The 23066-nt window shown below is 39.4% G+C and overlaps 1 protein-coding gene across 8 annotated transcripts in view; it reads left to right on the forward strand.

The window, feature by feature from the left end:
- Nucleotides 1–23066, forward strand: part of PPIG (peptidylprolyl isomerase G) — a 48432-nt gene that overhangs the window by 17146 nt on the left and 8220 nt on the right. For all 8 annotated transcript variants that reach the window (XM_055120253.1, XM_004601138.2, XM_055120257.1 and 5 more), the window contains 7 exons: nt 221–328; nt 1657–1701; nt 5883–5970; nt 10592–10621; nt 10714–10853; nt 19342–19555; nt 21649–21816. In XM_055120253.1, coding sequence (XP_054976228.1) covers nt 221–328; nt 1657–1701; nt 5883–5970; nt 10592–10621; nt 10714–10853; nt 19342–19555; nt 21649–21816 — 793 coding nt within the window. The remainder of the gene's footprint in view (nt 1–220; nt 329–1656; nt 1702–5882; nt 5971–10591; nt 10622–10713; nt 10854–19341; nt 19556–21648; nt 21817–23066) is intronic.

The following is a 23066-nucleotide window of genomic DNA, read 5'->3' on the forward strand; positions in this document are numbered from 1 at the left end:
GCCCCTATTTTTTTAAATGAATTAAAGAAAAAAACTATGATAGTGAAAATTCTCTAGTTTGTGTGTGTGTGTGTGTGTGTGTGTGTGTGTGTGTGTGTGTGTGTGTGTGTTTCAAGAGAGGTATATTTTCTTAAGGACAGTAGCTCTCCATTAATTTTTTTTATAGTACTTTGTTCATTTTATTCTTACTAAATGGCCCATAAATTTTTCTTCTGTCTAGGTGAAAAGGGGACAGGAAAATCAACTCAGAAACCATTGCATTATAAAAGTTGTCTCTTTCACAGAGTTGTTAAGGATTTTATGGTTCAAGGTGGTGACTTCAGTGAAGGTAAGACTGAGAAAATATGTTTTTATGTTCTTGTTGAATATTATTAGGCAAGTCTCTGAATATGGACTCATCCAGTTTTCTTCTCATTTTACTTGATTTTTGGTCAAACTATGCAATAGTATAGTAATTTCTTAGTAGCCTTTTAATGTATGTACTTGATTTGGTCATACCTGGTAACTGTAATATTAACCTTTGATTATTGTAAAAACACTGAGACTATTTTAAGACATTTTTTAAAATGGTAATTTCTGATAAAAGACCTTCTTAGCCATGTATTAATAGGCTCTGAAACTGTCTTTATATATAGATATTATTTTATAAGTTAGTTCACAGTATTTGATTACATTTAATATTCAAACACCAATCCCACCACCTTTACACCTTCCCACCACCAAATTCAGGATGTTTCCATCCCAAACCCCAATCCCTATCGCAAAACACAACCGAAAGACTATATTTTGTATTGTCTGTTATGAAGAACTGCTGAACATGCTTACAGAAAAGTGTCCATATAGGAAACAATGTGAAGATTGTTCTATTTTGGCAGGAGCCATTAAGACATTCTATATGATATCACTAACATGTTGTTAAAGTTTGGGTGATGTGAGCTTTGGTGTATATATATATACACACATATATATATCTGAAAATATGTATATATGCATATATATATATATTTCCCTCTGATTTGTTGCCTGCTGTCTGAACTCCATCAAATATGGTGTGGCAATTACGGAGAATGGGTAGAGAGTGTCTTATGATGTGTGGTGCGGCCGCTTTCACAGCTTTTGCACCTGCACGGTCAAGGAATATGTTCATTCATATGTGACGCTCATCCAAGTGAGTGGGGAATGGCCTGGAGCGTGGTGGCGGTTGGGTTATGGAGGTCGGCTGCCAGGGCTGGGTTTCTTGGGGCGGGGAGGGCTCTCAGTAGCGCCCCTCTGGGGCACCCTGTCTGAAATTTTCTTACCGCTGTTTCAGAGGAAAAAAGTAGTAATTTGGGATCATGTCAGTCTTATCTTTAATATCTTTTCTGATTTGCTGTAAGCCTTTGGCTACTGTTGATTCAAAGTCATTCACGCACCTACTTTTATTTTATTGTGCAGACATTTTAAATTTATTCATTTTTTATAAATATCATTTATTAAGAGTGATTTAAAGAGCTTTTTAGACAAACAGTTAAAGGAAGTCATCATCCAGTAAATTGAATGCAAAGGAATATTAAAGAGAATTCTATAATAATTTTGCACCTATGTTTTAAGAATTTTTTATAGGTGGTACCTTCAAGGATATTACTGTCTTAAAAATATATATTTTTTCATTTTTAGGAAATGGAAGAGGAGGGGAATCTATTTATGGAGGATTTTTTGAAGGTAAATGTTTATATTTAAATTATTTTTAATGTCTTACTAGTTTGATCTTTGATGAATCAGTAGGGCTATTTATTGAACAGTATACTAGTACCCAGCTACGCACTGAATATAGAGATAGAGGTTAATTTTCTTATAAAGTATCTACATAATAGACTTTCCTCAAGGTAGGGGTTTTCTGTCTTTTGGACATTTGTATATAGTATTACATGAAAAATTTCAATGATACTTAGCAATGGTTTTCAATTGCTAGTTTGCAGAAACTTCTTTGCAGTCCCAAAAATGTTTTTGCAGCTTAGTCCATAGTGCATATGGATCATGTAGCAAAGTAGAGCAAGATAGATCTACTCAAGGAGAAGTATAAGCATTGGTGTACATACATGCATTGTTTTGTCAATGTGCATTATGTCGGCTTACCTGTAGACAACATGTTTTAGTTGGGATTTTATGCATCCTTTGTCCCGGAAAACTCTTAAACTCGCTGTACCTATGCATATTGTTTGCTAATCGTGTGTTTGGTATATTGGGAAGCAAATTATTTTGTGTCACTATACTATAAAATGTAGAACCATTTCCTTTTCCCCTCAAAAACAAAAAAGATCAAATAGTAACTTTTAAACTTTAAAAACAAAAACAAGAACTACAGGGCCTTGAGGCTGGAGCAATAGTACAGCAGGTAGGGTGTTTGCCTTGCACACGGCTGACCCAAGTTCAATTCCCAGCATCCCATATGGTTCCCAAGCACCACCAGGAGTAATTCCTGAGTGCATGAACCAGAAGTTACCCCTGAGCATCACCAGGTGTGACCCAAAAAGCAAAAAAGAAAAAAGAAAAGGAAAGAAAAAAACAGGGCCACAGTGAGTAGTGAACTTGCCTTGCACGAGGCTGGCCTAGGTTCAATCCCCAGCACCTCATATGGTCCCCCAGCCTTTCAGGAGTTATCCTTGAGCACAGAGCCTGGAGTAAGCCCTGGTGCAGCCCACAAACCAAAAAGGAAAATAAACAAGGACTAGAGAGATAATACAGGGGTGAGGGCATGTGCCATGCATGCAGCCCATCCTAGTTCACTTCCCAGCACCCCAGGGTCTCACGTTGTCAGGGCCCCTGAGTACAGAACTTGAAGTAGTACCTGAGCATCAGCAGGTGGTGTGAAACCCTACTCCCTAAGCAACCCAAAACAGAACACACATGTTGTTAAAAGTAGTGACACTTTTTTTTTTTAATTTCTGCTGCTTAAGTTCTAAAGAAACAGGGATAAAGAAATGTATTTGTTGATAGTTCAGAATGTGTGGCAGAAAACAAAACAAAACAAAAAAGGAAACAAATTTGTTAGACACCAACAGTGAGAACCTGAAGCTTGGTTTCATTGTAGATTACACAGAAGATAGAAAAGTCTAACAGACATAACAACTAGCAGTAAGTTCATGCTTCAGGTGTCTTATTTAGTTGCTTTTTGGATATCTAAAACCAACAAAATTCTTACTGTTGGTGGCCTTCATCTTAAATGTTACCCAGGAAATTTTGATCCTCAGGCTGCTACAAATTGTAGGCTAGATCACTTGAGATTGCACCTTGACGAAAATTATTGACTGGGCCACTGATAATGATGAAGAGTAAGATGTAGAGGCACTAGATGAAGATATTTTGTTCCACTTGACAGGCGAACTGATGTAAATAATCATGCTTTTCCACTTTTCTTCATGAGGATAAAGATCTTGGGGAAGAGTTCTTTGCTATCCTAACTTACCTGGATGAGCCATTAGCTTTGATTTTTAGTGTTCTTGATGAGTATTTGAAATGTGGCTGATGCTGCAAGCAGGACTGAACATTGTCCAGGTGTGATTGTGAAAGCAAAAGTATATGATCATCCAGAAATTCTATCCATTCCCTGTGTGATCCACTGGGAGCACCTAGCTGTGAAGACGTTTCAAATAAACTAATTATTATCGTGAATTTTGTGTTGAAGATTAAAAATGAAATTTTTGCAAAAGGCAGTTGTCAGGACAGTTCTTCACACCATGTCAGACTGAGGGCAGTAAAGCAATTTCTTCAAGAGTGAAAATCCCCATGTAAAGCCTCTGTGAGGAATGAATAATGGCTAGTTTTGCATATATGCTTTTTTAGCTTTGTCAACAGATCTTTAAGGAGTTCGCACAAATATTTCTATACCAAGAAGTAAATTAATATGTTCAAGTCTCTTTGGGATAGTTGCATGCAAATGGAAGATAGTAGATGTTTACATTTTGCAAGAATTTTTTATTAACATCAACTGGAAAGTCATGTTCATTACAATAAATATTACTTAAGGATATTGGAACAAATCTTTAATTATTACCCAGAAAATGAGTATCCTCATTTTATAATATTAGATTTTTTAAAACTAATATATAGGGACCAGTGATATCATTCAGGTGCCAGGATTCATGCTTTGTGTGCACTTGGTCCTGAGTCTAGCACCACACCATACCCCCTGTCTCCTCCCCCACTCCCCCCCACATACACTGCTGAGTGTGGCCCTCATGGTTGGTATAACTGAGTGGCTCCTGGGCCCCCTGAAAATTTCTTGGGAAACCCTCCCCCACCCAAAAATATTAAAAACAATGTTTTCTTTTTGTCTTAGTCCATGAAATACTGTATTTTCACCGGTCCACAGGTATCAAGACATTAAACATTATAAATCTTTAATATACTCTCAGCAGGTGCCGGAGCGATAGCACAGCGGGTAAGGCGTTTGCCTTGCACGCGGCCGACCCGGGTTCGATCCCTGGCATCCCATATGGTCCTCCAAGCACCGCCAGGAGTAATTCCTGAGTGCAGAGCCAGGAGTAACCCCTGAGCATTGCTGGGTGTGACCCCAAAAGCAAAAAAACCAAAAACAAACAAAAAAAAATACACTCTCAGCAGTTGTAATGCTAGCGTAAAAATGTACATAGCTTTATATAGGAATTTGAGCTATGTTTTAGTAACTTCTGGTTTTTAGTGGGTCCTTTTTTTCTCTTGAGGATTGTTTTGGAAGAGTAGGATGGCAGGGATTAAACTTAGGGCCTCGTCCATGCAGGGGAAGAGCTGTACCACCGAGCAAGTACAATCCTGACTTTTCTATGAATATTAAAATTTTTCCCCTAGGTATGCTAAAAATTTGGGGTTTTTCCTAAGATTTTCTCTCAAGCTGAAGAGATAATATAGGATGTTAAGATGCTTTGCCTTACCTGTGGTCAGAGAACCACAAGTAGTTGCTGAACACTGCCAGGTGTCACCCTAGAACACATTAACCCCCTCTAATTTTTCTTTTTACAATTTTTTTGATTGGTCATTTGAAAGATGTAATATAAAAATAATTCAGTAGTTATCATACTTCACATCCAAGTTTTGTTACAATTTTATATCACATTTCACTTGCCTAGTTTTCATCGTAGAAGAAAAGGTGGGATGGGTAGGGGAACAAGTTGCTATCTTAGGAATGCATGATACTGTGATAGACACAGGGTAACAATGACTGCCTATCTTTTCTCAGAATAATATATAATAATCTATACAAAGGATTTTTCTGTATTTTTATTTGGGATATTTCAAGCAGTGTTAAGGGATCTTGAACCTCCTTGTAGTGCTAGGAGATAGTGCTGTGATACATGGTTCCAAACCAGGACCTGGCACATAATAGACCCTGAGCCACATGTCTAGCTCTGTTTTCTTTCTTTTCCTAAAGAAAGGTTTCAGCGGGGGCTGGAGTGAGCACAGCGGGTAGGGCATTTGCCTTGCACGTGACTGACCCAGGTTCAAATCCCAGCATCCCATATGGTTCCCTGAGCACCGCCAGGGGTGGTTCCTGAGTGCAGAGCCAGGAGTAACCCCTGTGCATCACCAGGTGTGATCCAAAAAGAAAAAAGAAAGGTTTCATTATTTTTGTTTAAGGAAGAAAAATGTGGAAGGTTTTTTTTTTTTCCCCGCAAAAAACTAAGGAGAAACAGAGGGAAAGAAAGGGGACTGATATTAATGCTTCGCATAAGGAAAGCTAAAAAGATAAAGACTACTGGTTAATATTTAATTCTTTTCTCATAACCTGATTTTTATCTAAATTTTGTCTGGCACTAAACAGAATATGAACACAAGATATGAAGAGGAATGAAAATGGCATTTTTTCGGGAATTATAGCTAATGTAGCTTAAAACTTTGCTTCTCTATAGATGAGAGTTTTGCTGTTAAACACAACAAAGAATTTCTCTTGTCAATGGCCAACAGAGGGAAGGATACAAATGGCTCACAGTTCTTCATGTAAGTATTTGTGATCTCATAATTTAGTGTTTTCTGTGTCTGCTATTGATCACTAAAAAATAGTCAATAGACATAGGAGACAGTACTTGAAAAAGTGAAAACAAAAGATTGTGGATGAGTGGGAAGTTTTTAAAGAGGTATTAAAATGTGCTGCTAAGTTTTAAGTGGTGAAGACTTGTTAAGAGGACACAGGGCAGTATGAGGTTCTAAATTCTGAATCAGGAGAGTGTGAGCATCAAAATAAATACAGTATTAGAGTATCAAAAAGCCAATAGTATAGGAGTCAGCAAGATTGCTCAATGGACTAAGCTAATATTTTTCATGTGAGAGACCCAGTTTCGAATCCCTGGTGGTAAATAGTCCTCCAAACACAGAGCCGGGAGTGGTTCATAGCACCATTTTGTGTGACCCAATAACCACCAAAGGAGAAGAAAAGAAAAGAAAGTCTTTAAAATAAATAAATTAGTTCAGTCCATACAGAAATGAATGACAAGAAGTAAAGCTTTCCTTGCAGCTAATCTAAATGGAATTAAAGTCGCCATTTTGCAGTCATCACAGTAATAATTGAATCAGGGAAACATCCTCTGTGGACAGCAGATAACTTGGGGGCACACCCTAGCAGTACTGAGTCTTCTGGCTCTGTGCTCCAGGGTCATTTTCGATGGTGCTCAGGATTGTAGTGCCGGGGAGTGAACCAGGACCAATTGCATGCAGAGCAAGTACCTTCACCCCTGTGTTCTCTGATCTCTGCCTCTGTAGTAAATTTAAGGAACAGGTTTCTTTAGGAAACAGGACGTTTACATAGATTATCTCCAAAAATATTTAAATGTAAAGAGTATAGTGAAGTCATTCACAGACTATCTCTACAGGTACATAGATATATAGATATATATCTGGTGGAGGGGGAGAGGAAGGCTCTTTAGACGGAATCCAAGGGGCTCACTCCCAGCTATAACTCAGCCAGTAGGGTAGAATGGTTCAGTCCTAGGGCCTAAGGCCTGAGGAGGAGTCTCCTGGCCTTAGTGCTTTGGGACCACCAAGGGCCACACACCTAGCAATACTTAGGGGCCTCCATGATTATTAGGTGTTAAGGGAGCCATGTGGTGCCAGATACTAAACTAGAGCCATATGCCTCTGATCTCTTGGTACAAAATACAGAGGGGAATTTTTTTTTTTTTGCCTGCTTTAGTTTTCTTTTTTGAGGGTTTTGGGCTGTACCTCAAGGGCTGCTTCTGATATAAAGCATAAAGCCTGCACTGCAACCTTTTGAAGTAATTCCCAGCCTAACAGTGTATGTGGGTTTTTTGTTGTTTTTTTTTTAATCATAAGAGCAAATTTGCTTTCCTTTTTCAATAGCTTTAAACTTTCTTGGTCTCCCAAGAACTTATATTGTTGATGCCATTTTGACTATTCTGGTGCTTTTCTATTCTGCATTTTTACTTCTTTAGTAGTGGGAAACCTGACTAACATTTTCTTCCCAAGCACTCCCGCTTTGTTGGAATCATCACTGTCACTGTGTCACTATCATCCCGTTGTTCATCGATATACGTCTCCATTCATACCAGCCCTTAGATTTAAGCAGCCTCTCCTTACTCGTATTTCCCAACGATTGGAGCTTCTTTCAGGGTCAGGTGGATGAGACCTGTTATTGTTACTGTTTTGGCATGTCCAATACTCCATACCAGTGAAACATGATCTACTAACTAGAATTCGCCATTTATATTTGTGTGGTTTGTGAGGCAGAATACATTAGGATAATTTGTTGCTGGCTTTATTTCATTTTGTTTTCCTTGTTACTTTGTTTTTGAAGTTTTGTTTATTTTGGTGGGAGGAGGTTATTCACACCTAGCAGTGCTCAGGAGCTGTTTCTGGAGTCACTCCTATCTGTGCTTAAGGCTTTTCTTTTTTTCTTTTTTTAAAATAGAATGTGTCACTGAGATACTAAGCTACTGAAAATTCAGGTATGCCGGTTTTGGTTTTTTGGAGGTTTTTTGGAGGTTTTGCTTTTTGGGTCATACCCAGCATTGCTCAGGAGTTCCTGGCTCTGCACTCAGGAAATACTCCTGGAGGTGCTTGGGGGACCAACCAAATGGGATGTCTGGGATTGAACCCAGGTCAGCCGTGTGAAAGGCAAACGCCCTACCTGCTGTGCTATCACTTTGGCCCCAGGTATACCAGTTTTATGACTGAAATCTCCAGACTTTCTCAGAGTTGCAATGGGCTACCTCCCACCTCCCTGTACTTTAGGAAGCCTTGGCAGTCACATCCACAACACAAATCTGCCACCCAATTGGAAAGACAATTCCAGCTGTACCTTCCTGATAGAAATTCTGAACTCCCTGAACAAATATGATGACCGCTTAATACTTAATTGCACACACCAAAAAAATAAAAAGGTGGGGGGTAAGAGGGAAGGAAGGTAGGAGTGAGTCTGGCGATGATTGGGGGGGCGGTGGGAGGGAAGCTGAGGATATTGGTGGTGTGAAATGTTCATTGATGGAGGGATGGGTGTTGAAACATTGTATGACTGAAAAAAATTAATCCCTATAGTAAAGGAAATGGAGATACCTATCCTTCTCTGACCTTTCATTGCCATGTGCCACACCTTGGTTTCTAGAAAGGTCTAAAATCTAAAAGTATTCAAAAATTGTAATGGTCTATCTCTGGGTGATTCAATTAAAAATACATTTTTAAAAACAAAGATGTGACTCCACAAATCAAAGAATAAAAGAATGCACTTGTACTCTTGAAAAGCCACTCCAGGGGCTGAAGCGATAGCACAGCGGGTAGGGTGTTTGCCTTGCACGCAGCCGACCCGGGTTCGATTCCCAGCACCCCACATGGTCCCCTGAGCACAGCCAGGAGTAATTCCTGAGTGCAGAGCCAGGAGTAACCCCTGTGTATCTCCAGGTGTGACCCAAAAAGCAAAAAAAAAAAGAAAAGAAAAGAAAAGCCACTCCAGCCTCTTTTTTTTTTTTGGTTTTTGGGTCACATCTGGCGGTGCACAGGGGTTAATCTTGCCTCTGCACTCAGGAATGACTCCTGGTGGTGCTCAGGGGACCATACGGGATCCATATGGGATCCTGGACTTAAACCCGGGTCTGCCTTGTGCAAGACAAACGCCCTACTTGCTTTGCTATAGCTTCAGCCTAACTCTTGACTCTGTTCTGATAAGGTTTTTTTTTTACCCATTCCTGTCCATCCACGTAAGTAACTAACTTCTTGAGTGTCTGGTTTATCTTCTTGTATTCGTTTTTGCAAACATAACCACAAATTTTTCCTTTCTTATACTGTCATATAAATTATGCTTTTTACGATAGCATTGCATTCTGGAAATCACACTATTCCAGTTAACAGCAGTCTTTCTTTTACTTTTTGCAGCTGTATAGTACAAAAAAGTATTCAGCATTACATTCTTTTTTTTTTTTTTTTGCGTCACACCTGGCGATGCACAGGGGTTACTCCTGGCTCTGCACTCAGGAATTACCCCTGGCCGTGCTCAGGGAACCATATGGGATGCTGGGATTTGAACCCGGGTCGGCCGCGTGCAAGGCAAACGCCCTACCTGCTGTGCTATCTCTCCAGCCCCCAGCATTACATTCTTGACCTCATAAAAACAAAGCACACATTATAGCTATTATTGTAAATAAGATACTTAAACTCATGAACACCAAGAAATTTAAGTAATAGTTCTATTATGAGCTACAGCATATTCCTGCAATGGCTTACAAAATCTATATATCTGACAGGACAGAGAATAAAATAAATTCATCAGAATCAAGTGGGATGCAATGATGGAAAACTTTAAAAAGATCCTCCTCTATGAGCATCTTGGGTTTTAAAACAAAGCAAAAAAAAAAAAAGCAAAAATGTGTATATTTCTCAACATTATAGACCAAATCTGTATACTTAAAACTTAAGTTTTAAGTTTTAAAGGGGGGTGGGGGGAGCGGGCTGGAGCATAGTACAGTGGGTAGGGCGATTGCCTTGCATGCAGCCGACCCGGGTTCTATTCCCAGCATCCCATATGGTCCCCTGAGTACTGCCAGGGGTGATTCCTGAATGCAAAGCCAGGAGTAACACCTGTGCATCTCCAGGTGTGACCAAAAAAAAAACAACCAAAAAAACAAAACTTAAGTACAGGGGCTGGAGTGATGATATAGCAGTGGTAGTATTGCAAGAAGGGCACTTTCAGTTTTGAGTTGGTATTTCGTAATCAGAATAGGCTTTTCTCTTCTTTGGTGGGGTAGGAGGGATTGTGGTTTGTGCCACATGAGGCTGGGCTCTGTGCTTACTTCTACATCTGTGCTAAGGGATCACTCTTGGCAGTGCTTGAGGGAACATTTACAGTGCCAGGGACTGAACTTTGGTCCAGTAAGTGCAAGGTAAGTACCTTACTTCCTGTACTGTCCAGCCCCAGAATTCCTTTTTCAAAACACGTTATACAAGGAAAACGTCTCGAATTCTGTTCTACTTAAAATTCAGATACTGTTATTTTAAGATAACATGATTTGTTTGCAACTTTGTTTCCAATGCAGTTATTTTTTTTTCCTTTTTAGAGATGCTAACTTTGTTTTTCTCTGACTTTGTTTTTATTCTTCTATCTGATGACTTTCGAAAGAACAACGAAACCAACTCCTCATTTAGATGGGTAAAGATTATTTTATTTATTTTATGCCCCATTTAAAATTAATGTACAATTAATCAAAAAGCTTTTATTTAATCATTTTCTCTTGACTCTAGGCATCATGTTGTTTTTGGACAAGTGATTTCTGGTCAAGAAGTTGTAAGAGAGATTGAAAATCAGAAAACAGATGCAGCTAGCAAACCATTTGCTGAGGTACGGATACTCAGTTGTGGAGAGCTAATTCCCAAATCTAAAGGTAAGTACAAGTATATATTTCTCATAATTCTTTTTTTTTTTTTTTTTTTTTTTTTGCTTTTTAGATCACACCCGGCAATGCATAGGGGTTACTCCTGGCTCTGTACTCAGGAATTACCTCTGGCACTGCTCAGGGGACCATATGGGGTGCTGGGAATCGAACCAGCATGATTCAACCGCGTGCAAGGCAAACGCTCTTCCCGCTGTGCTATCGCTCCAGCCCCTTATAATTCTTACCAGAAAATAAGCATAGTCATACATTAAATAGTTGGCATGTAGTCCACACTAATATACATATGGATATGAGGTTATGGCTGGGGGGAATTCTTTCAGGGAGTTTGTTTGATTTGGTTTGAGGGCCGTACTTCATATGCTCAGAGCTTATCCTTGGTCTATGCTCAGGCATCACTCCTGGTGTTGCTCAGGGCACAGTAGGCAGTAGAGGATTGAACTGGTATCTGTCCCAAGCAAGACAAGCACCTTACCCCTATACTATCTTTCTACCCCCAATATTTAGGGAATTTTATATTTTACCATAGAATTGCTAGGGTTTTTTTTTCTTTACATTAATTGATCCTTCTGTATTCTTGTTATTTTTGAAACTGGAGTTGTCTAAATAGCTCAGCAAATAGATGCTGTGATAGGGAAACAGACATTGGAGGGAAAATAATAAAAATAATAGAAACTTTAGGCAAATAAGTTAATTTTTTTCATACATACTTTAGATTCAGAAACATGTGAAGTGTAAGAAACTTATGCCAGAAATTTTGAAGTTAACATAACTAAAACTTTTAGAAGATTATTATCTGAAACAATCTTAAGTAAATATTTAAATCTTTTGTGGGTGTGGTTTAGAGGCCTCATCTGGTAGTGCTCATGGCTGCAGGGCTCTTATTTATTCTGTGCTCACAAAGGAACACCTGGCAGTGCTGGGGGACCATGTGTGGTGCCAGGAATAGAACAGGTGGTGCCATTCAAGACAGAATCCTTTAGCTCCAATACTATCTCCCTTGAAATATGTAACTAGTAGCATTTAGTAAACACATTGGATCTGGTACTTTAAAAGTAGTGGGTAAAATTATCTGCAAACTTGTTTAGAAAGCAATAACAAAGCTTATTTTTTTCAATTTTTATTGTTTTGGGAATGGGGGTTTAGCCTCTATCAGGCAGTGCTTAGGGTTTAGTTCTGATTCTGAGCTCAGGGATCATTCCTGGTGGGCTTGAGAGAGCACATAGAGTGCCAGGGATCAACCAGGGCCAACACCATACTTGCTGTACTATGACTATGGCCCCTTTCTATTTTTGCTAATCTTGAGGTAATAGTGTTGAACCTTAGTTAATAGGTTAAATTATGAGTGTCGTCTGTAATTTCTGATGCTCAGGTTAACCGTAAAATAATATTTCCTTCATATTCATATTCATATTATTATTATTATTATTATTATTTGCCTTTTTGGGATCACACCCGGCGATGCACAGTGGTTACTCCTGGCTCATGCACTCAGGAATTACTCCTGGCGGTGCTCGGGGGACCATATGGGATGCTGGGAATTGAACTCAGGTCGGCCGCGTGCAAGGCAAATGCCCTACCCGCTTTGCTATCACTCCAGCTCCTTCTTTCATATTATAGATGATGATAGTAAAGGAGGTTATTTAATTATCCAAGGAACTAGGCCTCAAACCCTGTGGTTGGCTTCAGGTCTAGAGCTTCTATCACTATGTGTTGCTAAATCATTGACATTTAAGTGTCTTTAATCCTTTTAGAATCTCTCTAAGGAGAACATTTTGTTCTCAGGTTTGGTTTTTGTTTTTTAAAACAGTTTTATATATATATATATATATATTTCTTTTTTTTTTTTGTCACAACCAGCAGTGCTCAGGAGTAATTCTAGCCTTCTGCTCAGGGAACCATATGGGATTGCCAGGGATCTAACCTAGGTCTGCCACATGCAAGTGCCCTACTTGCAATACTACCACTGCTATATCTTCACTCCAGCCCCTGTACTTAAGTTTTGTTTTTTGTTTGTTTGTTTGTTTGTTTGTTTTGGTCACACCTGGAGATGCACAGGGGTTACTCCTGGCTTTGCACTCAGGAGTCACCCCTGGCAAGTACTCAGGGGACTATATGGGATGCTGGGAATAGAACCCAGGTCGGCTGCATGCAAGGCAATCGCCCTACCCGCTGTACTATGCTCCAGCCCCCCTCCCCCGCCCGTACTTAAGTTTTAAGTATACAGATTTGGTCTATAATGTTGAGAAATATACACATTTTTGCTTTTTTTTTTTTTTGCTTTGTTTTAAAACCCAAGATGCTCATAGAGGAGGATCTTTTTAAAGTTTTCCGTCATTGCATCCCACTTGATTCTGATGAATTTATTTTATTCTCTGTCCTGTCAGATATATAGATTTTGTAAGCCACTGCAGGAATATGCTGTAGCTCATAATAGAACTATTACTTAAATTTCTTGGTGTTCGTGAGTTTAAGTATCTTTACTTATTTACAATAATAGCTATAATGTGTGCTTTGTTTTTATGAGGTCAAGAATGTAATGCTGAATACTTTTTTCTTTAATAGAAAATAGTCTATTAATGCTTGCAGATTTTAGACTATGTATGTATGTACTTAACATTCAGGTTTTCAGGGGCTGGAGTGATAGCACAGCGGGTAGGGCATTTGCCTTGCACGCAGCCGACCCGGGTTCGATCCCCAGCATCCCATATGGTCCCCTGAGCACCGCCAGGAGTGATTCCTGAGTGCAGAGCCAGGAGTAACCCCTGTGCATCGTCAGGTGTGACCCAAAAAGCAAAAAAAAAAAAAAAAAAAAAATTCAGGTTTTCAGAATATTGTTAGTATAATAGAAATGTTTTGGTTTGAAGGCAATCTTTTGCCCACATCATCTGAGAAATATTTGATCTTTTATTCTCTACTTATTTCTTTCTCATTTACTTAGCTGTCTTCAGTAGCAGCAGTCTTGTTCTAATCTAATCTATTATTTTAAAAAGTTATGGGTCTTTTATAGTTTATGTGTTCAGCAAGACATTGTGGTAGTAAAAATGCTTCTGGATGGGATTGGAGCCACACCCATCTCTGTTCAGGGCTTGCTCCTGGCTCTGTAATCAGGCATCACTGGGTGGGGAGGGGGGCTTAGGGGACCAGATGTGGTTCATACCTGGGTTGGCTATGTGCAAGGCAAGCACCTGTATTATTTCTTTGGCCTGACAAAACTTGCATTTTCAAACCATAAATAGTTATCATAGAATGATTATTAAATTTGCTTTGATAATTCTTTTGCTAGTGAAACATCAGTATTTGAGGTATTGTACAGTGCGTAGGGCATTTGCCTTGCACGTCGCTGACCGGAGTTTGATCTGTGGCATCACATTTGGTTCCCAAAGCACTCTCAGGAGTAATTCTTGGAGTGTAAAGCCAGGAGTAATCACTGAGCTTCACTGGGTATGACCCAAAAAGAAAAAAAAAATCAGCATTTGAATGTTTTCTAAAAGAATGAGGAAGTTAATGACTGTTATTCTTATTAAAATTTATGTCTTTATAATGTATTTCTTTCTACCTGGATGAGAAAAATGCTAGTTTTGCCTATACCATTGTGCCTGGAAGTTGTGCTGAAATTTCATGTAGTATCTTACTGTGTGTTCTTCATACTCACACTAAGCTAACAAACCAACCTAACAGTTTTCGTATTTGGGAAGGATTTGATCCTTTTTTCGTGTCTTCCCAGGAGTTCTTAAAAGGTCAAATTTGTTTTGTACTGCACTTTGCATGCCTACTCTGTTGTGGATCACACTGTGGAAAGAGGAGAAACTCAATGTTTGAGATTATGTAGGTTAATGTGTTACTCTGTAGTTGTACAGATATCAGAAATTGATCAGAGTGAATTTTATCATAAATCAAAAATGAAAAATTTGTTTCATTTTTAATTTTGGGAGGGTCACGCCCAGTGATGCTCAGGGTTAAGTTACTCCTGGCTCAGCATTCAGGAATCACTCCTGGTCTCCAAGGACCATCCATATAAGATGCCCAGGATGGAACCCAAGTCAGCAGAGTGCAAGCCAGATGCCCTGCCCACTATTGCTCTTGTTGGATATCATTGGTTTGTCCTTTCCCCCTTGCCACAAGGAGCTTAGGTTTATCAGTCACACCCATCAAAGTGCTCCCGAGTCACTCCCATTCCTTTATCTGTAACCACTTCTACCAGTTTATCTGCTCTTCCCTTAATCTGACTCTGCTAATTTGTAAGGTCAGAACTTCCTAGGACACTGAATATTATAACATTGCCTTTCTCTCCTCTTTATGCCTTTTGAATAATTTACTTTAAAGCTATATCTTTTTTGTGTAGACACAAGAAGACAATATTATGTTTTTATAACTTAAGACTTAATTGGCCTCGAATATTATTCCCTCCCGGGCATCTGCTTTCTCCACTTAAGCCTCAGTTGCCCTCAGTTCCTAGCACCCCAAAGTAGGGTCCCCGACGTGGGACGGGAAGGATCCAGGGCAAGCGGTGAGTTATGTGCTACCCTGGCATCGAGATGGGCCTGGCCAAAGTGCCTAATTCTTAACTATAAGTTAAGAGCTTGATCATAGACAAATGCTGTCATGATCCAGTAGTAATTATGAGACTGGGACCCTGCCAGGGATAGGAAAGACTGATCTGGCCTGAGCACTGTAGTCTGAGATTGAGATGGCCCCAGGAGAGCAATTCTATAAGCTTTAATGCATCTCTTATTGTGCCCGTACAAAATTATTAATATTATGAATTCTTATATGTTTGCTGGCTGAGGAGAAGAGAAACACATTCATGGGACTCTGCCCTTGGGTGGATCCTCCTGCTGAAAGAGAATTAAGTCCTAGGAGAAGCATCCCCTGAGGGAAAAGAACCTTACCCTATTGCTGACCACACCTATGTGTATGCCCCAACCCCCTCATGCTGGGGAGATTTAACTAGGCTGTAAGAGTGGGTTGGGGGGCCAGATCCACAGATCAAGAGAGAGACCGATAGCTGGGAGAGAGGCAGAGAGAGAGAGAGAGAGAGAGAATGAAGTAGGATGGGGGAGGAAGAAGCAGGAGGAGAATCAGAGGAAAATGGAGAAAGAAGATCGGAATAAACTGCGAGTGAGACCAACCATCTTGGCTCCGTTCCTTCACCTGCCTCGCCACCCGCCCCTTTCTTTTTATTTTTCTTTTTACACAGCTCTGGCCCACAGTGCTATTATTTCTTAGGCAGAGCTGTGTTTTAGTTTTTTGTTTTGTTTTTTTTTTAATTTTATTGAATCACCATGTGGAAAGTTACAAAGTTCTCAGGCTTATGTCTCAGTTATACAATGCTCAAACACCCGTCCTTTCACCAGTGCCCATATTCCACCACCAAAAAAAAAAAACGCATACCTCCCAACCTCCCACCCCCCTGCATAACTGATAAATTTCACTTCCTTTTCTCTTTACCTTGATTACATTCCATATTTCAACACAAAACTCACTATTGTTGTTGGAGTTTCAACACAGAACTCACTTTTTTTTTAAATTTATTTATTAGTGAGTCACAGTGAGGGTACAGTTATAGATTTATACATTTTTGTGCTCATGTTTCCCTCATACAAAGTTCGAGAACCCATCCCTTCACCAGTGCCCATTCTCCACCACAAATAAACCCAGCATCCGTCCCACCCACCCAATCCCATCTCCCCCCACCCTCCCCTGCCACTGTGGCAGGGTATTCCCTTTTGTTCTCTCTCTAATTAGGTGTTGTGGTTTGCAATAAAGTCTCTAGTCTACATTCAGCATGCTTCACCCTTCCCCCGAGTGGCCTCCAACCACATTTTGCTTGGTGTTCCCTTCTCTGTCTGAGCTGCCTTTTTCCCAGAATGTGAGGCCAGCTTCCAAGCCATGGCAGAACTCACTATTCTTGTTGGAGTTTATCCCCCAAGAATACGGCCCTATTGACAAGGAAACATTGATAATTAGTTTTCCACTGATGAGAATGAAGAGATATAAAGTTGCGCAGTTTAGGATTTCTTTATTTTAGTAATTAAGTCCAGGTAGATGTAAGTTGGAAATTGCATCATTTCCCTTCCTGGAGCAGCATGGAGCAAAAGCTTAGTTCACAGTCTGGAGACATGGCTGCAAGCACTCGCTGGGACTCGAATATAGCTGGCTCTGGATCCTGGTTGTTCAGCAGCAAAGCAGCCGTGCAAAGGCATGGCCACCCGGGTCGAATCTCAGCGGAGCTTGAGCTGGCACCGGCCCCGGCCTGAGACTGTATGACCCACCTGTCTTGGTGAGTCTGGGCAATCTTTTTGGACCTTTCCTTTGTTGTTGCAAAATTAGAAAAATCTAGTGGGTTTTGTTTTTTGCAGGGAACTGGAGGCATTTTTGTTTGCTATTTGAATTGCCTGAGAAGGCTTGCAGTCAAGCAAATGAACCTTCTAACACATGTAGAACACTAGAGGCGATTTGAAACTGCATCTTACCTAAAGAGGCTGCCAAGGACATAATACTGTAGGTTCGGACTAAAGAATGAAACCACTACCTTTTTTTTTCTTTCTTTTTTTTTTTTTTAAAGGAATTGGCATGACAGCAGGTCATTGTTGGTCTTTTCAGAGTTCAGTGAAGTTCTCTACCATGATCATGTAGCAAGGTGGGCCATTGGTATAACAGTATTTAGAAATACAAATGCCAGGATATGATAGTAATCAGTTACATGAGAAAAAAATTTGCATTTATATGGTAAGGTAACATTACTTACAAAACACTAGTTTTGTTTAAAATGAGCCATCTATACAGTAGAGAAGATAGAATCCACAAACTCATTTCTGTAATAGGTTCAGTGTTTTTATTCTGGAATTAAGAAACATGACGAAGGCACTGAAACTTAAAAGAGGATACTTGTTATTTGGAGAAGAACTATTTTTAGGAATAGTTTGAGTATTTATTTCAGACTTTTACATAGATGCTCTTGAAATGTCCTTTAGTATTAAGGATTCATGTGGAATTACAACAAATATCTGTAGATCCTGAAAAACTTAGCAGCATTTCAGATATTTTACAAGTGAAATGTTCTTACATTTGCTTTTTAATTTTAATGTCAAACCAGTAGTTAGAAGGATTATACCACACCCTCCTGAACCCCTTAGAAGCCAGTGAACAGCTTTGAAAAATTTTTTACATAGTGACAAGCAAATCAAATAATCTACAGTACAATCAGAAATGACCCAAAAGGTGCTAACTTTTATGATTCTTTTGCATTTGTTATATAATTCTTGCATTGTGGAACTTTGTGTCAGAGCTCAGGACTCCCATTTTATCTCCACTGACATTCATCCCACTGACAGAGGAAGGAAGAAACCATGCTTGCTGTTATAGGATGATGTGTTGGAAAGATGTAATAGTGGATATCTCAGTTCTCTACTTTGTCTTTGCTGATGTAGTCATGAGGAAAAGGTGAACCTTTTTTTCCCCCTTGGTATTTGCTTGAGTGGGGTGGGTACTGCTGACATTACAAATCATCTTTTCCCTTGACCTTTGTCTGGAGGGAATAGGCTTTTTCTTGGGGCTTTAGCAGCATATCTGAGTTGCAAGTTTCTTCTGCATAAAGTCCAACTCTGAAAGCCATGTTCCTCAATCATTAGAGGAATGCTGAATATTGAAGCATCAGCTTATGCCAATGAAATCATGGTTTTTAGCTTCATATATTCTGTTACTTCTTTTCTTTAGTTCTACATCCAGTCTTCATACTGAAGAAAAAGTCAAAGACTGCAAGATTAGAATCTAGAACTCTTAAATATTACTGCTTTTTAAAGTATCTTTTGGGGGCTGGAGCAATAGCACAGCGGGTAGGGCATTTGCCTTGCACACAGCCGGTCCAGGTTTGATTCCCAGCATCCCATATCGTCCCCCGAGCACCGCCAGAATTAATTCCTGAGTGCATGAGCCAGGAATAACCCCTGTCCATCACTTGTGTGACCCAAAAACCAAAATAAAACAAAAAGTATCTTTTAGGGGTCATAGAGATAGTACAGTGGATATGACACTTTCCTTCCATATGGCTGACCTGAGTTTGATCCGAAGATCCCTTATGGTCCCCCCAAGCACTGCAAGGAGTAAATTACTGAGTGCAAAGCCAAGAGTAGCCCCTGAGGACTGTTTGTGTGGCCCAAACTGCCAACCAACTACCCCCCCCCCCAAATAGTTTTGAACTGTGTTACCCAGAAGGGTTTTTTAATTAATTTAGTGTTACCATGTTAAACTTAGCTATTACTTCCTTAAATTTTCTTTATTTATAAATACACCTCTGATCCACGAACCTAGGGATCTGTATTCTAATCAGGACGCAGGACTCCTTTCTGTACCCCTCAGCTCAAATAGCTGAATGAATTATTTTGACTTAATGAGCATCTGCAGAAAAGTCTAAATTTCGACTTTAATAGTTTATGTGAAAGTGTTGATCAAGAACAATTTGTATCTTTTATTAAAGCAAAGAAAGAAGAAAAAAAAAGGCATAAGTCATCATCATCATCGTCATCATCGTCCAGTGACTCAGATAGCTCAAGCGATTCCCAGTCTTCTTCAGATTCTTCTGACTCTGAAAGTGCTTCTGAAGAGAAATCAAAGAAGAGGAAAAAGAAACACAGGAAAAATTCCCGAAAACACAAGAAAGAAAAGAAGAAGCGAAAGAAAAGCAAGAAAAGGTGTTCATTTTCTTTATACAATAGAAGCTTTGTATTTTTTAAATTTTTTAATTTTTATTAGAGTTCTCTCTGGAAACAATATTTTATGTATTATTTTTCCATTTTTCCTTTTTATTTCATTTTATAAAGTAGTTCACAATATTTGATTACACTTAATATTCGAACACCAATCCCACCACCATTACACCTTCCTACCATCATACTTTGGATGTTTCCTCCCAAATCCCAAACCCCTGCCCCAAAGCAGAACCAAAAAATTTTATTTTGTGTTGTTTGTTATGAATAAACCACTGAAACTGCTCCCAAAAAACTTCCCTTAGGAGAGTGTGTGTGAAGATTGCTGTATTTCACCCAGGGGCCATTAGGCCCTTCTATAAGAGATTACTAATAGGTTGTTAAAGGTTGAGCCTTGTGTGCTTATGCGTATATATATATCTGTAAAGATTTTTTTCCCCTCTAAGATTGGTTGCCTTCTACTTGAAACCCCATCTAATGTGGTGCGCTACTCTTGGAGTATGTGTGGTGTTAGGTATAGGTCACCAGGAATAGGTTTACTCATGGGTTAAACTCGGCCCAAGCATGTGGAGATCGGCCTTGAACATGTTTAGGTCTGGAGGTTTGCGGCTACCAGGGCTGGGTCCCTTGTGGCAGGGAGGGGCCTCAGCCGCCTCTCTCAGGCTGCCCCTAATGTTGCAGTATGGTATGTGTTATTTTATGCTCTCTTGAGAGATAGAGACAGACAGACAGACAGACAGACTGTGGATCGTGGCCATTGATGAGATTATGTGGCACCAGCCTGAGGTGCTTTATGGGCATGACTTGACTGCCAAGTTGTCAAACATGGGGAAATATGAGGGGGAGGTCACACATTCCTGGTTCCATTGAACCCAGACTTTTCAGTTATAGGTCCTACATACCTGGATTTTCTGCAGATTCACTCATGGGTGAGCCTCAGTCCGAGCGTGTGGAGAGCGGCTGCGAGCATGGCAGCCGTTGAGTTTTGGAGGATTTCGGCCGCCAGGGCTGAGTCCCTTGGGGTGGGGAGGAGTCTCACCCATCCACTTTGGAATACCCCAAATGAAATAGCCTGGTGCACGGTCCAGCGGCATGTCGTTTTGTCAGTAGCTTTGTATTCTATTTAGTAAACACATCTATTGGTAATTTGAGAAGATTAAAATATTGAGAAACACTTCATTGAATAAAGTATAACACCTTTTTAAATATTCTACAGTTTATAGGTTAAATTTCAGTACTTCCATTTTTTCAGAACCATTTCATTAATTTTTTTCTGTACTCAAATGATGTATTTGGTTTTATAGGAAAACAGCAGTGGCTTTACTTATTTTCTATAGTCGTGTCTTTTTTGTCCTTTATTTCCTCTACTTCCATGATAGTATATGACCAGGTGATGTCAGCACATTTGCTTTCTTTTTAATTTTTTTTAGATATATGCTAAAACTTCTGTATCTGCTGTTGCCTCTAAAAAAATTCTTGATCTGTATTTAAAGTATTAAAAAATTTCTAGTTTATTGTCACAATTTTGTATTTTGAATCCCTCACTCCTATTTCCCTTTTATATTCCTTCTCTCCTTCCTTCCACACTTGTTCATACTAAGAAGTTACTCCTGACTCATTCTGTTCTCCCCTAGCAGTGCTAGAAATGAACCGAAGCTTCTAGTATGCAAAGTATGCACTCCAGTTCCATAAAATAAAATATCCCTCTGGTCCTATTTCATTTTCTATTTTAACTTACTTTGGTGTCAGGTATTGAATCCGGGACCTCATATATACAAGACATGTACTCTGCCTTTTTTTTGAGACTGTGATCACAGAAAATACTTGGTTTTGGTGTTAGATTGGTTAGTCATTTTATCAAAGGAAGGAGTATTTTGTGTTAACATCTTTAGGGGAACAGGATGGTGGGTACTTGTGACATTTCTTTTTCTTTTATTTATTGTACTTTATTGAATCACCGTGCGATAGAGTTACAAAGCTTTCATGACTTGTGACATTTCTTATAAAGGAAAGAAATATCAACTAGTGAAAATTTGGGGTAGATGCATAATAACCAAATGATGTTTTTTTTTAATTAGTGCATCTAGTGAAAGTGAGGCTGAAAATACTGAAGCACAGCCACAGTCTACTGTTCGTCCAGAAGAGATTCCCCCTATACCTGAAAATAGATTCCTAATGAGAAAAAGTCCTCCTAAAGCTGATGAAAAAGAAAGAAAAACCCGGGAAAGAGAGAGAGAGAGAGAGTGGTAAGTAAATGTCTATCGTGTAGACTCCAAAAACTCTTTGCCACAGGACCTTTTTTAAAGCAAAAGGCTTTTGGGCTAGAGTGATAATAAAGCTGGTTAGGGCACTTGCCTTGCATGCAACTGACATGGGTTTTATTCCCAACACGGTATATGGTTCCTGAGCCTGCCAGGAGTGGTCCCTGAGTGCAGAGCCAGGGATATGCCCTGAGCACAGCCTGGTGTAATGCAGAACAAAACAGAAAAAGTTTTTATTTATTTTAGACAAAATTGCTTTGAAAATAAGTATTAAACAGAACTACTATCTAAAAAAAGAGATTGTCAACTTACTGAGTTATTTGTGTACGTTAAATCACTGTGGATATTGCTATCCATAACTGAATATTGAACCATAGAACTGGGGGAAAATGGTTTCTCTTTTTGATACAAACATTTTGTTGATAGCATTAGTTTGTCTCTGCTAACTTACATCACGGTATATTTTCACCAGTGAAGAAGATTTATTATTACTCATTCCCTCTCCTATTTATATTGTTTGCTGACTGGAGGTATTTGTATGCATATCTTATTTTTTACTCTATTTTAGGGCCGTACTGAGTGCTGCTCAGGACTGCTCCTGGCATATTGCTCTGGGGATGACCCTGGTGTTGCTCAGGGCACCCTGCAGTGCTGGAGATTGAGCCAAAGCCTTCTTTATACAAAGTATGCATGCCAACCCTTTGAGCTAGCTCTTCAGCTCCAGTTGCAAACTACTTTTGGTGCTTACACACATTCTCACTAGGGCCTTACAGTCTTTAATTAAGGAGCTTGTATTCTTTTAGTTATAGTGCTCACTGGGGGTGGCTGTGGTACTCAGACACATCCTTGCCAAAGAGTTATACTCTTGTTGCAGTACTGATACTTCTTTAGTTGCTGCGGCAATTCCTGACAGCGTGGCTGCAAGAACAGTCATACTTGGCAAATACCAGCAGCACTAAGTATCAAACTTACACCCTCATGTCTGCAAGACAAGCACTTTTTACTACTGAGAGCCATCTTTGGGTTTCTGTGTACCTTTTAAGAGGACATAATGGCATGTTGGTGAAATAAATAGTTGTTCTCAACATTGCAAGATTTTAGCATTCCTAACTGTGGACAATAAATACCAGTGGCCTATCTAGTCAGTGAAAGTTCATCAATGGTTTTATATATTCTTAAAAAAAAATTATGGTTAGATCAGTAAAACTAGGTTCTTCAGATGTATTTTAATAAAA

Source organism: Sorex araneus, chromosome X (genome assembly GCF_027595985.1).
Source record: "Sorex araneus isolate mSorAra2 chromosome X, mSorAra2.pri, whole genome shotgun sequence".
Lineage (NCBI taxonomy): Eukaryota > Metazoa > Chordata > Mammalia > Eulipotyphla > Soricidae > Sorex > Sorex araneus.